At 38.5% G+C, this 15659-nt stretch overlaps 1 protein-coding gene across 1 annotated transcript in view; it reads right to left on the bottom strand.

The window, feature by feature from the left end:
• VMP1 (vacuole membrane protein 1) overlaps positions 1 to 15659 on the bottom strand; it is a 1640696-nt gene that overhangs the window by 1534520 nt on the left and 90517 nt on the right. Inside the window, exon 2 of the mRNA XM_044054897.1 lies at positions 4304 to 4407. Coding sequence (XP_043910832.1) covers positions 4304 to 4379 — 76 coding nt within the window. The 5' untranslated portion in view covers positions 4380 to 4407. The remainder of the gene's footprint in view (positions 1 to 4303; positions 4408 to 15659) is intronic.

Below are 15659 nucleotides of genomic sequence, written 5' to 3'. Positions count from 1 at the left end.
TATTTGCCTGCGACACATATCTATACACACACACACATATATATATATATATATATATATATATATATATATAATCTATACACACACACACACACACACATATATATATATATATATATATAAAAATATATAAACAGCAACAAAAACACACTCAAAGAAAGCCCTCTAATTTAATGGGCTAAGTAGCTCTCTAAATTCAACAAGCTAGTCTGTTCTAAGCAACGTAACTAAATCAAACATTCTGAAGAATAACAAAGCTCTAACTATAAACGGGCTTAAGCCAAGGATAGGGTATGGAGAAAAGGCCTATAGAATAAATGACGTCCGTAAGCAAAAAGCAGCATGTAGCAAACTAAACCTGCCTAACAGTTAAGAAATTATCTAACTAACCACTTATCTAAATATTTAAGGCAAAAAAATCACTACATAAAGAAAACAACAAGTCACTTAGCCAGCGCCAGTGTGAAGCATTCAATCTTGTTTTAGTGGCAAACGAGATCTGGGGAGTTTCCTGGATCATGGGATAAGGTTTTTTAGCCACAAGCTAGTGGAAGACGTTGAGCTTTTTGTCCATTGTTTGCTTCTTTGCTGGCCCTGGGATAGGGGCCTGGATGGCCTGTCCCTGCGGGGTTTAACTTAGCCCTGTCTGCTAGGTGCAGGAAGGCCCAGTGCTTAGAGGGAAAGTTCCGGCTGAATCTGGGAGATTTTACTTGAAAGAAATATTTTACTGTTTGCATAGATTTTGGTTTGCCTTCCATCTTTTTAAGCACCTCTTCTGTTTTTCCCCCAACAGGCATTCCTTATCTAGGGGTGCATCAATAAGTTTAGAGTTGACATGATCAGGGAGAGATTGTTCCTTCAGCCATGCATGTCTTCTAATTACAGATCCTGTCACTGCTGCCCTGCTAGAGGCTTCTAGGGCATCATATCCACATTGCAATGAGTGTTTGGCCACTTGACAGGCAGAGTGTAGTAATTCTGCCAGCTCTTTTGAGTTGGCACCCGCAGGAGAGGTAGCAATCTTCTGTTTTAATTGTTTCAAAAAGTGTGTTGTTGATATATTAACATATGGAACTGACAATTGAGTGCTCTGATAACGAAGGTTGCAGAGGTGTATACTTTCTTACCCAATCTGTCCAGAGCTCTGGAGTCTGTCAGAAGGAACATGATTCTTGGCAAAACTAGTCTTAGCTCCTTTGGGTCCCTGTATAATGACTGCAGGGTCTGCAGCAGGATTCCTGTACAGGTATTTGTGAGAATCCGGTACTCTGTAGTACCGGTCAGGTTTAGTTAAAGCTGGAGGCAGAGCATCGGGGCTAAGCTGGATTCATGGAAAACATCCGCCACTTCCAAAATAGGTGGGATGGCCAGGGGTCTGTGCTGGGGCAAATCCAGAAACTTTCCAAGTCATTTCTTTGACTGTGGGAAGTCTTGAGATTCCCATAGAAAATGTTCCCTGAAGAAGTGAAGGGTTTTCCCAAAGGAGAGGTCCTCTGGAGGGGAGGCAAAAGGGATGAATTCCTCTGCATCTGAATCCTCAAACAGTTAAGGGATGTTGTTCCTCTTCAAAATCAGAATAATCAGATTCCTCAGACTCTTGATCTGTCATAATTTCTGGAGAATGATGCCTTTTCCTTTTTGGAGTGGGGGGCCTGAGTACCTCGGATAAAGGAGATGAGATCCTCCGCCATTTTAAGCATTTGAGCTTGGTGTGGGGAAGCAGTAGGAAGATGGTGGCTAGAAGCAGATTTCCTAGGAGTGGATTGGCTTCTAGGCCTGAGAGAATCCATCTATCTCTGAGAAGCAGTAGTCGGATGCGAAGACGTCTGTTTTTGTCTAGAAATCAGTAGTGCGAAAAGCCTCTGTGGAAGCCGGTGCCTGCATCTTGGCTCACATCCCAAACGCGGCAGACATAGCCAAAAGCTCGGAAGATGAAGTGGATTGCTGCGGCATACCGCACTCCAAAAGAGTCTCAGCAGAGGCCTGCATAGAAAGAGAGTCGGGCATGAGGGGCAGCGAAAGCGCCTTACTGAACTCCGGAGAGCTGATGACTTGCTTAGCAGTGGCGTCATCAGAAGTCTTAGCCTTGTGTGGCCCATCTCTATCTTTATCTTTACGTTTTTTCAGAATGTCGACAGATTGTTGGCTGACGGACGCCATATCGGAAATCGAAGACGGAACACGAAAATAATTGTCTACAAAAAGAGCTCTACGGCGAATGGTTCTCGCATTAAAGAGGGCACAGAACCGGCAGCAAGGGACATCGTGGTCTGGGCCTAAACAAGTGATGCAGTAAGAATGAAAGTCTCGGTGTGGGATCTGCTTTCCACAAGCGAGACAACGGTTAACTTTTTCGGACATTGGCAAGAGCAAGAAAAAAAAGAGTCCCAATGGGGTACTTAGCTTTAGATGTTTTCTGCTGAAAATTCAACTTCTGGTAGTGACCGACCGCACTTGTGCGAACTGCTTCTGCTACGGGCTCCACGGCAAGAAAGACTGATGTAATAACATCAGCTGCCTTGCTTTATTGCACTGGCGACCTGACGCCAGACAACAGGCGAGGCAGCCGGCGCACTGAAACATTGATTTTGGTATTCAGGCCGGCCGAGGGCTACCACAGCAGGGGTAACCCACAGATGATGACTGCAACAGTGAAACACATAGAACATAATCACATAATCAGTTTCTTATCTAGTTCCATAATTTGTAGAATTAACTATTCCTTTTGATATTTTGAGTACTGCAATAGTATCTTACATATGTGGTTTCAGTGTATGCTGAAAATCCATAAACAACTTGCATTCAATTTATTCAACTCTCATACAAATTATTCTGCTTCATATAATTTAAAATTATTGATTGGTAATCCAAAATGAAGGTTTTTTTTTGGGGGATATTATATTGTTCTGCAAGTCATATTCACACATAAATACAAGTGCTAAATAATCAAACATACCAATATCTGAACATTCATATCACTAAATATAGAGTTTCTGGCAAGAAAAAAAATCTTTTCCAAAAGAGTAGTCTAGTAGAAATAATGTGAATAATATTTACTGTTTACATTTTATACATTTCCAAAAGTTACATAAATCCTTCTCTAAAAAAGCTAATAAAATGTCCTTAAAAGCTTTGCTAGTATGATTCTAGTCAAGGACAGGCCGATCTAGCTAAAGCATCATCTAATATAACATTCTCCTCACCCCCATTAAATCAAAAGTATGCCTTAAATGTTAAAGGTTCTTACTCAACTATGTTAAAAAAATGTTTATAGTCATCAATTTCTGTGCCTCTGAGGGATAAAGCCCACACTATGATCCAAGTTCAAACAGTGGCTCAGATGAGGGAAGAGTCAGGCAAAGGAGTATAAAGGTGAGAGGTCAGTGCTTGCCTATCCTAGGCAATGGTTCATCTTGCCAACTGCCATCATGTTGTGCTTGTGTGGTACAGAAAACGGCTATGACAGGGGGATGAGGGCTTAGTGCTCTGAAGGTAGTGATGGTAGCCAGAGGTGTAGACAGGTTTTCTGGCATCCAGGGCCATCCTTTGACATAATGCCCTCCCTGCACATTTTGTTGTATGGCAGTTTCTACCTGAATGTCCAACCACACCATCAGTTACCATATCTGTACGTTACAAAAATTCACTGCATAAGCTGAATTAATATTGCAAAATAGTTTTAAAATCTGTGCTACAATTTCATGTAAGGATCTTTAGTGTTAGTTTATACTACCATGCAGTCTATTTTAACATGCTAAGCAACTCTGTTTTTTAGCTAGGATTTCTGTAAATATTAATTTTATTTAAAACATTTCTATATTTTTATGCAGTTAAATGTATGAAAAGATATGCCTTCTGTGGATCTTTTCCTAAGAAGGACCTTTTCCTCCCAGGCCTTCACTGAAAATGGGCTTTCCTGCCCAGTCAGATTTTCTCGGTCAACAAAAACAAAAAAATACAAGCTATTCTGTTTATTAGGCTTCTGTACTGTACTTACAAAAAAAAAAAAAAACACACACTGACATTTTAGCTTTGGTGATGTCTTGCTTTATGTATTGTTCCAGTTCACTACAATGAATAGCAAGACTTGTTATGCTTACTTCTCACATTAAGAAGCATGACATCAGAGCTAAATGCACAAGTATCTGTGCAGAAACACTCTGTTACAGTTTTGAATACTGTGTGGAAGCAGCAATATTCAAACCAGGATGGCTGCTATTATACTCGAGAAGAACAGAAATAAAGCTTCTTCAGTTAGGAAACAGTCCAGGAGACATCTTCCAGAGACACAAATCCATCTTACCAGTAAAGCTTCCATTGTGCTGTTCTTTGTTCATTGTTGTACGTCTCTGTTCACAGTCTACTACATTATCAGCCATTTCATTTAACAGTTATGGATTAAGGGATCTGAGAAGAGAAGGAAAAAATGAGCATAAACATACTAGCTATTAAAAACAGTTAAAACAAGCATCTTCAATGCCAAATATTGCCTTGTACTAGTAATCAGTTGAACCATATGACAGGAAAATGGGAACCATTGGGCTGACAGCAATCAATATACATTACAACATACAAAACACAAGTGGTATTACCATACCAACACAAAAACTGCACTTTGATACATGACAAAACAAGATTGCACTTAACTGCTTCCACAACTTAAGCAGACTGCTACTCTTGTGGTCATATATGTGGAATCAACTAAAAAATAATACAAATCTTTAATGTGACTGTTAAGCATCTTCTGGAAAAAAAATCTGTGAATGAATACAATGGCTGCTCACTTAAAGAACGATCACCTTTATCCGAATTGCTCAGATTCCCAATAGGCTAAATGTTAGAACTATTATGTCAACAAAAATCAATATAAACATTCTGGAAGACAGAAATGACAATTTTGTAAAGAAATAAAAGCATACTTGCATTTAACAAAATAACATTTTTTTTTACAACAGTCATATAAGCAGGGTGTTAAAGTGCAAAGCACAGATAAGTGCATGTGGAAACAAAGACTATATGCAGCTGAGCAACACTACACAGATGACATCTGCAAATAAAATCCAAGCACAGAAGGTGGATGCATAAAAAAAGAGCAACACAATTGAAGACAGACATGGATTTATCAAAAACATCAGGATTAGGTCCTTTATGGGAGACAGCAATTCAAGTAGTGTAATTCCTCAGTAATAGTGCCTTTAAAATAAATAAACCCAGCTTCATCCCTGCACATACATCACTACTACTACTACATACACACCTGCACTCTTGACCCACTGAGCTGCATTTTGTAAGGACATGAAGTACACTGTGAAAGTGCACAACCCATTAAAACATTAATTAAAGTAGAATTGTCACAGCAGTCATCATTCTACCCACTGGCTCTTTAAAGAGCACTACAGATATTCAACAGAAAGAAACTCAGTCAATTCTTAACATGAGTGATGTGACATGCCCCACCCACATTGGCAAGTATCTTCTCAGGCATAAACATGAATAATGCTCAGATTTCACATCGTTGGAGGACTCCCAGCAGCAGTAGTGTGCATCACACATGCAACACTTACTCTAAGTGCCACAGGCACAGAGGATGCTCATGCACATCTGAACAGGAATGGTTACTACCCCAAGAACATGCAAGGCTACCAAATGCTACTAAATCTATGAACATGCAAGTGGTACATGACCACAGTGAAGGCATTAGGGATGTCTGCACAAAACACCCCATTACCAGATGTAACTAATATGTGGCACATGTACAGAAGAAGTACCTACACAAATACTCAACTAACGTGTGGCACATGTTCTGCCTATCTAACTAGACCTATAATCCATGAAAGCTTTCATGTAATTGGATCACTGGTTATCAATGTCAGTCTGTCAACATCAGCTCTTCTAAAAAGCAGGCTGCTACAACTGGAATATAATATACTGGGCCTTTGTGCACCTCAAATGTACTTCAGGTGACTGAACAAATCCAGTAGGCAATGCAATACCCCTCAAGATATACCAAATCTTTAGTGGTCTAAGGAAATGACCCTGAAAACGCCGGTCATTACAACAGCATTCTCAAGGCAATAATATTGGGGATCTGAAATCTTCTTCTTCTCCTTTTGGCTTTTTCCCAGTTAGGGGTTGCCACAGCGGATCACCTGTCCACTCATGACTGGCAGTGGAGTTTTTACGGTGTCGAGTTGCCAGCCCGGCACCCAACCTTCTACAGAAGGCACACACACGCATGCACTAACTCCTAGGGCCAATTTAGAGTGTCCAATCCACCTACAACATGTCTTTGGGATGTGGGAGGAAACCAGAGCACCCGGAGGAAACCCACGCAACCACAGGGAGGACATGCAGACTCTGCACAGAAGGCACCCCAGCTGAGGATCGAACCGGAGAGCCTCTTGCTATGAGGCGGCAACGCTAACCGCTGCACCACCGTGGCCGCCCACTGGGGATCCTGAAATACCAAGCAAAATGTACTATAACCAGACAGCTTGACCATATATACTATAGAATGTGTTCTAGACAGTTACATTTACACACCACATTCATCTAGCAACTGTTTCCATACACAAAGTTCATGGTCTGTGCTTAAGCACAAATACAAATGTATCACAAAATTCAAACTGTACAAAATGAACACGAGACAAGTGGCAGACATGCAAATACATACATTCATAGTAAGAACTACAACCACATCACACTCTCTCTCTTTTTCCTGTTATCACACTATCACTAGCCGAACACTAAGTGCCAAAAAGAGGTGAAAGGTGATTTAACTATGGAATCCAAACAGGCAAAATCGTGGACAAAAGTACTGCCCATTACCACCACAGCTTGCAAAGATAGGTGAGTGAATGACGCACTATAGTGGACCGTCCAATAATACTTTTCTGAGGATATAATTACATGGCAAAGGTGTGGGCAGCTGTCATATTCTCACAAGACTAATGTGTCTGATGGGAGTGATGCCCCCAGGAGAAATAAAAATGTTGACTGGATATGTGCCAAACACCAGGTAATCACCTGCATCACCATGGTAAAGGTGGGTATTTAATAAGCTTAGGGAACACAGCTGCCAATCCATGTACAGGTAGTAAAAGGAATGGCCACTGTGAGGTAAACTGCACTAGATGAACCACTGCTTGTTGTTGGGCCAACTGACATACAACATCCAAAAGTACAAGCACCTTCTGGAACAAGTGTGTTATTTTAGCATTTTGGTGATGCAGTTACTGAATGCAACAGCAAAAGGCACAAGTCACACTACTCAAAACTGCTCACACAGTTTTTGAAGCATCCGATGACCTACAATGTCAGAACTGTAAAGGAATGTAAAGCAGTGGTGTCCCTGAGAATGGCAATATTAACACCTACACTATTTGCAGTACAAGCAACAGCTAAAGTAGTGACACCTGTCACAGTGCAACAATGCCACAACAGGTGTCAGGCACCCTGGTGACTATACAGACACCTCCATCTAATGAAGGGCTAGAATACACCATCTCTTGATAAATTGCCATCTTCAGTATACTCCCCCCAATGGCTAGTCTTAGGTTGTTGAGGCTACACCCCCCACACACACACACAAACACATACACACCTGTCACAAATAGAAAATGTGTGTTACAATGGCTTTGAAATGCAATGTCTCAACTTCGCAGTTGTTACCTATCCCAAATTCCCAGCATCTGGTGATGCTTTGCAGTGATTTAATCAGCACACTACTCATGACTATATCCCAACTGTACACTAGCACGTCCAATAGCATAGTCAGTTTGGATGTTACATACGGTGGGGGAATTACCTCTGAAAAACAAAGAGGTTTCTTCCATCTCGGGTCCAAGTACTATTTTCAGGCTGATGCAGTGTCGGGAGCCAACACATTAGATGGTGGCTATGCACTCTTAAGGCAACCACACAGTGAAGAAAGAGCAACATAACTAGAATGTGTGCATCACCTAACTGATATGTCAAACTGTGGTCACAGTGCAACTATTATAGCAGCCTGAGATACTTGTTCTGCGTTTGTCATTAGGAAGATGTTGGACACCACTGAGAAAACACCTACAAGGGCAGGGGCTTACATTTAAATACAGAGAGTCAAAAAGCTATGCTACATCTGCAAGATAATATGCTGGATACATGCCTATTCACAGAAGCACTAAAATCAACGCCATCTTGAACAGCTCTGATGCAGATTTCATCAAACAATTAAGCAGTAGCTCAAACATGAAACAACTATCTCACAGTCGTCTTACAGAAAGATTTCTTGTGCCTTTATATTTGTCACACTCTTCATACTTCAAACCCCATGCCTCACATTCAGTGGTCAGCCACCAAGCACAATATGCTGCATTAATATCTGCTGCCACAAATGTCTACCCATTTACTCTTTAATGGTGTTCTACCAAAGTCATAAAGCTCATTAGTTAAACCTGCAAGATATTTCATGTATCACATATAAGAAAGGCATATACATACAATTGTACAAATTATATTTGGTCTTTACCAGGTCTCCTGGCACTGGTAAAAAGCTCTAGCTTTGCAGATTTCTTTGGGGTAAGTATTTTTTTTTTTAAACTACTCTTAAAATGTTTCACTCTCTCCCAGTCTTACTTGAGTAGTTAAAGTTGGTATATATTTATTCACAACATCCCCTGGTGGCAAGTGATTCCCAATCAACTTAACACATATACATACACATTGACACAGCTTGTGTATGACTCTAGCTGCAGTTTTATGGAATGATTTGCCTGTAAGACCTTTTCACCCTTTGGTTTGGATGTTACTTGGCATATTTTTCAGGCAACTTAATGTTTATGGGCAACAGGCTTGATTTTAAACTCTGTTTCTAAAGTGCAGTCAACCAATCTACTTAAACTGTATTGATGAGGCCAAAAAAAATCCAAAACATGCATGTTTACAGCTTGTAGAGTGAGGGTCTTTATTGGCCTGAATGTACACCATAAAGACAAAAAAAAAAATGCATCGGCATTCAAAAGGTTGTGTAGTTGAAACAAACACTGGAATGTCCTTAAGGAGTCATCTGCATACATCCTATGGGCCTTTACTGCAGAAGTTTTAAGGTTTTACACACTGAAAAGTCTACTTTTTCTGGGCCTTTCTTGCAGTTTTAACTGACTGGTTTGTCTGAATCACCTTTTTACCCTTTGGTGTTTAATCATTTATTTAAACTTTGTTGACATGGTTAGTCCTAAAAAGTGACTTCTTTTCAGGGAAGACCAGAGATGGCATTCACACCATGAGAAATTTGTTCAGACACTGGGTACTTCCTCGATTCTTTTTGAGCATGGATGCATTTTGTTGTTGGCTTCCTGCTTCTGTTCCAGATGCAGTGGCAGCTCGGGGAAGCAAGGAGTACCATGGTGGATGAAAGCAATAAGGAGGAGCTGTTTTAACAGGTGAAACAGTTATGAGGATGTAGCGGATGAAAGGAGTGAGCAGGAGTGATTGGAGTTTTTTTTTTTTTTTTTTGTGTGCGAAGGCAGTCGAGCCTTCATGGGACAAAGCTGCAGGCAATTTGGATGTTATGAAGGCAAGTGAGCCTTCAGGAAGGTGTACAGACATATAGAGAGGGGAGAAGTGAATTTTTGTGAATATGTGAAGGTGGTTGAACTTTCACAAGACTCAGAAGTTATTTTTCAGCAACAACTGTTTGAAGATGAAAGTGAGTGCCAGAAAGTATGTATTACTACAACTCTCAAGTAAAGAGGATTGCAGGATGTTTTATTGCAAGACTTCATGATACACGGTGAACCAGAAAGCCAGAAGGCCATTTTTTAGGCAGATATAATGGAGAGAAATCAGGAAAAGTAGAGGAAATGGTGAAGGAGAAGTAGTCATACTCGGATATGGAGAAAGGAGAGAAGAAAAGAAGATGTAATAGATAAAAAAAAAAGAAAGGCATTTTGTTAGAATACGTTGTAGACAAGAAAAAGGACTGGACAAGCAACATAATTCCACCATTGGGTACTTCTCCACAAAAGGAGAGAGCATCCTCTTTGTGACATTATATTTGAATCGGAACAATATATGCAGACGTTTTTGGAACAATACGAGATAAAGAAAAACTGTAATCCATGGAATGTGTGCGTTTTCCAAGCATTTAATAGGGAGATAAAGAAAATATATGTTCAGTTTTGCATGGAAGTTGAAAGAGACACTAAAAGATTAAAGATTCTATGTAAAGGAGTGATGGGCATTACATTCCTAATCCCCAGTCTACAAACCTCTTTCATCATAAATTTTAGTAGAGCTGCATAAAAAATGGAAAATTAAAAAAAAAAAAAAAAAAAAATAGTACACTTTCCAAGCATGATAAATGTAGATGGAAACAAAGGTACAGTAAAATACTGGGGGCAACAAAGAACTTGTTTTTTTTTTTGGAAAAGTGGTTAATGAGTGCAATAAAAGGAAATGTTATATTTGTGGCAAAGTGGGTCATGATGCAAAAAGATGTTAAATGATATGTTTTAAATGTGAAAAAAGCAGGTCATCTATGCATGGGCTGTAAGGAATATATAGAAGAACATACGGAGAAAATTGGTAGAGGACAAGAGATTGAATAAGAAAAACATAAGCAAACTACAAATCCAAATTATCTTCCTCAATTAAGGGCAACCACAAGGCGTTCTTTAGTTATATTCGTAACCTAAAAGGAAAGGCTCAGATTTGTGCCGAACTGGTAGTTAATGATACCACATACACTAAGCCTGTGGACATAGCTAACCTGTTAGCCAACAGGTTCTGTGAAAACTTCACCCCCGGTCCCCGCCACAAGTACCCCATGACATCCCTACCACCTATCCTCTACCTTCCATCTCTAAAGAGCAGGTCATAAACGCCCCAAGTTCAAAAACACAGCACCTATGGGACCTGATAACATCCCAGGTTGCATCCTACATGGGTTCAAACAAGAATCAACACCACCATTGGGTACTCTTTTCAATCATAATCTAAGCTCTGGCTTCATCCCAGCTGAATGGAAAATGGCCACAGTTCTCCCCTTGCACAAAGATGGTGCTTCCACTGACCCCAGGATCTACAGACCTATTAGTCTGGCTAGCCTTATCTGCAAGGCCATGGAACAAATCGTCATGGACCTTATCTAAGATGCAGGTAATCTTAGAACACTTGGCCATACTCCGTTTGGATTTGTCAAAGGGAGATCATGCCTGTTAAATCTGATGGACTTCTTTGAGATGGTCACCAAGGCCCTAGATGAGGGGAAATCTGTGCATACAGCCTACCTAGACTTAGCCAAGGCTTTTGGCACTATCCGCACTCAGGTATCATGGACAAAACTCACCCAGCCAAGGATCAACCCTTATATCATTAGACAGATTGCTAACTGGCTCACTGATAGAACCCATATAGTCAAAATAGGGAAACCACCTCCAACAGCAGACCTGTAACCAGTAGTGTTCCACAGGGATCAGTCTTGGGACTTCTACTGTTTGGAATTTATTTCTTTGAAGTACAAGTTAAAACTAAAGGTATGTGACTGACGTTTGCTGATATCTGCAAACTGGGAGCAGTCATAGAATCTCCAAACGATATCAACATCCTATAAGAGGGTCTTACACAAAAAAATGATTAGTGCCAAAGTCATGGCCTTAAACTTGATGCAAAAAAATGTATTATCCCTTTCGGTAAGTGCAATGTTCCTGCTAACTACCACATCAATAACATCACCTTAACTACGCACTCCGTGGTGAGGGACCTGGGCACACAGGTGGACAGTAACCTTACCTTTGATCACCATCTCTCCACAATGGTAAGAAGGGCATTCTACATTGCTCATCTCATAAGTAAGGGCAGTGCATCCAGGAAAAAAAGTTATAATCTTCTCTGCACTCTTCCCTCATCAGGCCAATAACAGAGTACAACACCCCTTTTGGTATGTACCTTTCCAAGCACATGCAGCAATTGGAGAGACCGCAAAGGTTCCTCACAAAGAATATTCAAGGTCTTCAGCACCTGTCCTGTGTGGATCATCTGAAATCAATGTCACTTTACTTTGTTTCATACAGACTACCCACAGGTGATCTATGCCTTGCATACAAGGCAATTTATGACCCTGCTTTACTGGAAATGCTGCACATCTGCAAGTCAAATGGTACATGGGTTACTTGCTCTAAAGACGATAACCTGGTATGTGACATTAATAGAACCTGCTGGAGGGACAGATTTAACTCCCAGCGGTTACCACACCCTTGGAATGGACTCCCAATTCATGTCAAGCACATCACCTCACTTGCCCTCTTCAAGCACAATCTGGATGATTGGATGGGTAACTGTAAATTCACCCTGGCAGTTCCACCAGTGTCCTTCTTGGAAAGGGACAATTCATGCTGATCACTGAAATAAGGGCAGAACTTGGCTAGGGTTGTAAGGGCCCTAGGGCCATTAGACTAGTAACTTCCTATGAACATGAGGAAGAAACAGAACAAGAAAGAAAAAAAGAGCAGGAACAGATAACGTTACATAACAAGAAGTTAGGAGAAGAATGAATATTAAAAGAAAAAAGGGAAAGAAGGAATATCAGAAATAAGTGAAAAGAATTGGAGAGTAGTGAAGGGAAGGAAAAATTCCACTGGAAAAGGGGGTAAAAGATAGGAAAAGAAAATTCATGTGTTTAGGCATAAAAAAATAAATAAATAAGAAAGGGTAATAAAAAGGAGAAAATAAACAAGAATACAAGAAAAATAAAAAAGGGAGAGCTGAGGATTTTAGCAATAAATGTGAACAGTATAAAAGAATGTAAAAAAAGAAGAATAGGGGTATTAGAATGGTGCACAACACTCGATTTGGACACGATTACATTGGAGGACACAAGAACATTAACAAAAGTGTGATTACAAACAGAAAAATTACGGGGAGGTGAGATCATTTGGAATACAGGGAAAGAAATGTTCAGGTATAGGAATATTATGTAAAAAAAAATATATATATATATATATATATATATATATATATCTATATCTATATCTATATATCTATATCAATAGCAATTTTGGATTTTACCTTTGTAATAAATGGGAATACCAACGATTGTAGATGTGAGATGAAAAGGTCAGGTTTATAGATTTATTTATGCATATGTAACAAAGAGAAGTTATGCTTAAAAATTTAGATTATTTAAGTATGAAAATGGATTTGATATTAGTGGGTGATTTTAATTTTGATCCAAGAAAAAGAAAAAAAAACAGAGTGGTGATGCAAAAATGAAGTTAGAAATGATTTAAGTTATATATTTGGGATAATAAACTGTGGGCATACAGAAGAACCAATTTAAGAAGAGAAATGGATTTTTGTTAATTATGAAAGTTCAAAATTATACAATAAAGAAAAATATACACCGTTTTCAGGTCATCTGGCAATTTGGATAGAGATTCAAGACAGAAATATATATAAAAATATCCAAAGATATTAAGACTAAATAAAAAAGAATTGGCTAAGGAATGTATATATAGAAATGATCGGACAATTGTGGAATGATCATGTAGGTATGAGAGAATTAGACACAAACTGGATGTCACAGTGGATATGTTTCAAAGATCAATATAAAAAATGTTATTTGAAGTGGGAAAGTTTAAAGAGAAAAGAGGCAAAGAAAAAATACAAAAGTAGCAAGTAATTACACATTTACAGACTTAGTAAGGAAAAAAATGTTGATAGTGCGAAAGAAATATAGGAGATGAAGCAAGAGAACATCAAAACGCAATAGTTTAAACAAAGGTACTTTTTACAAGAGAAAAGGTGATACCTCGAGTAATTTAGTAAAAGAAAACAAAAAGGATAATAAGAGAAATGAAAAAGAAGCGAGTGTAAAACGTCAATAAGAAATAATGTAGTAAAAGAATATACAGAAAAATATGTAAAGAAAATAAGATAAAAAAACAAAAGTGTAAAATTAAAAAAACTAGATAAAGAATTAGAAAAAGAAATGACAATGGAAGAAATGAATAACGCATTAAAATTGGTAAATGTTATATTGGCAACAGAACTGGATGGAATAGATCATCATATGTAGAGTCATGCTAAATTGGAAGAAATATTTCATGGAAGTGTTGAATGAATGGTTACAAGAAGGTCTTCGACAAGACGAAATATGTGTTGGAGCTATGAAACTAGAGGCCAATAATACTTCATTTTGATAAGACTTATGAAAATAATAGAAGAGAGATTAAGAAAATATGTGGGAAAAAGTGAAAATGAAGTCAAGAATTACTAATAAGAGAAACCGTAGATGATATAACGAGTAGCAAAACAAAAGTTAAAATCATGGCACGGGACTTGAATAAAGCATTTGACAAGATACAATATGAAATTTTATGGGACATAAAGAAAGAATATAAGTGAGAAGATACTAAAGATTTTTGTTACAGAGTAAGAAAAAAAAAAAAGTAAAACCGGCAGTAAATGGATGGTTAAGCCAAGAAATAGATATAAAGTCTGGTACAAGACAGGGATGTCCAGTGAGTAGCATTTTATTTACATTAGTCATGAATACAGTAGTTAGTAAAAATAAACACTTTATTAAAGATAGTACAATATAGGACTATATAATGCATCAGCATACCAATTAGGTTTTCATATGCAGATGATATAGTGTTAATGACAAAGAATAAAGGAATGGATGGAAAAAGCCATTAAGCAACTCAAATATTTGAGAGCGGTAGGAATGAGTATAGAGACAAAGGTTTAGTAGAAAAAGGTAAAATAGGGAATATTCAGTTTAACATGAAGGAAATAGAAATATTAGGTATAATATTTGGAAATGAGAGTCATAATATAACAATGGGAAAATAATAAAACTATTAATAGATGTATATTTTGGAGAACATACAACTTGTCATACATAAAAAAGAAATTGTATTTAATAAATTCTGAATTACTGGGAAAAACTGCGTACTTAGCAAACATTTTCATGACCCCTACAAAATATGAAAGAATTAAAGGACAATTGTGTTTTCATTTATATGGGGATACAGTTTAAACCCAGTAAAAAGAGGAATATTATACATTAAAGGAGGGTTGGGTTTAATAAAATTCGGTGGTATATGCAGCCACATTAAATCTATACAAACTGCCGAGACAGATGAAAGCGGAAAATGGGTCATTAATAAGAGTGTAGTAAGAAAATATAATTTTTAAAAAAATACTGAAGCAGCCTTACAGCTTTGCTGCTGTCATTTTCAGAACCAAAGCTAGGGGAATCTGGTTATTCAGACCAAGTGGAACATTGGTATTAAGTCACAAATGCCAAACTAGCTCCTGATATTCCAATAATGTCTCCCATTTCCCCCTACGGGGATTAGAATCTACTTTTTCTAATACCCAAAATAAAAATCTACTCTGAGCACACCTAACTGAATGTCTGTAGAGGGCATTTGTTTCTTTTTCCTGACCTTGTACACTCTATTTTTGAGGGCATGTTCCATCTTTCCCACATAATAGGATCATAAGGCCAATAGACTATTAACCACCTAAGGCCTCTAGAAGCCTAGCCATGTTATACCCTTGTTCCCTTATGGACAAAGATATATGGTCTATGTTTGCATTCAAATCTAAGATCAGCACTGGCTGCCCCTCAGAGGGACATAGGTGAAACCCCCAGTGTAAATTAGCAG

The sequence above is a fragment of the Protopterus annectens genome, chromosome 13.part0 (assembly GCF_019279795.1).
Source record: "Protopterus annectens isolate FY-2018-M chromosome 13.part0, PAN1.0, whole genome shotgun sequence".
Classification (NCBI taxonomy): domain Eukaryota; kingdom Metazoa; phylum Chordata; order Ceratodontiformes; family Protopteridae; genus Protopterus; species Protopterus annectens.
Note: the sequence above shows the minus strand (reverse complement) of the source record. Positions and strands in the feature narration are given on the sequence as shown.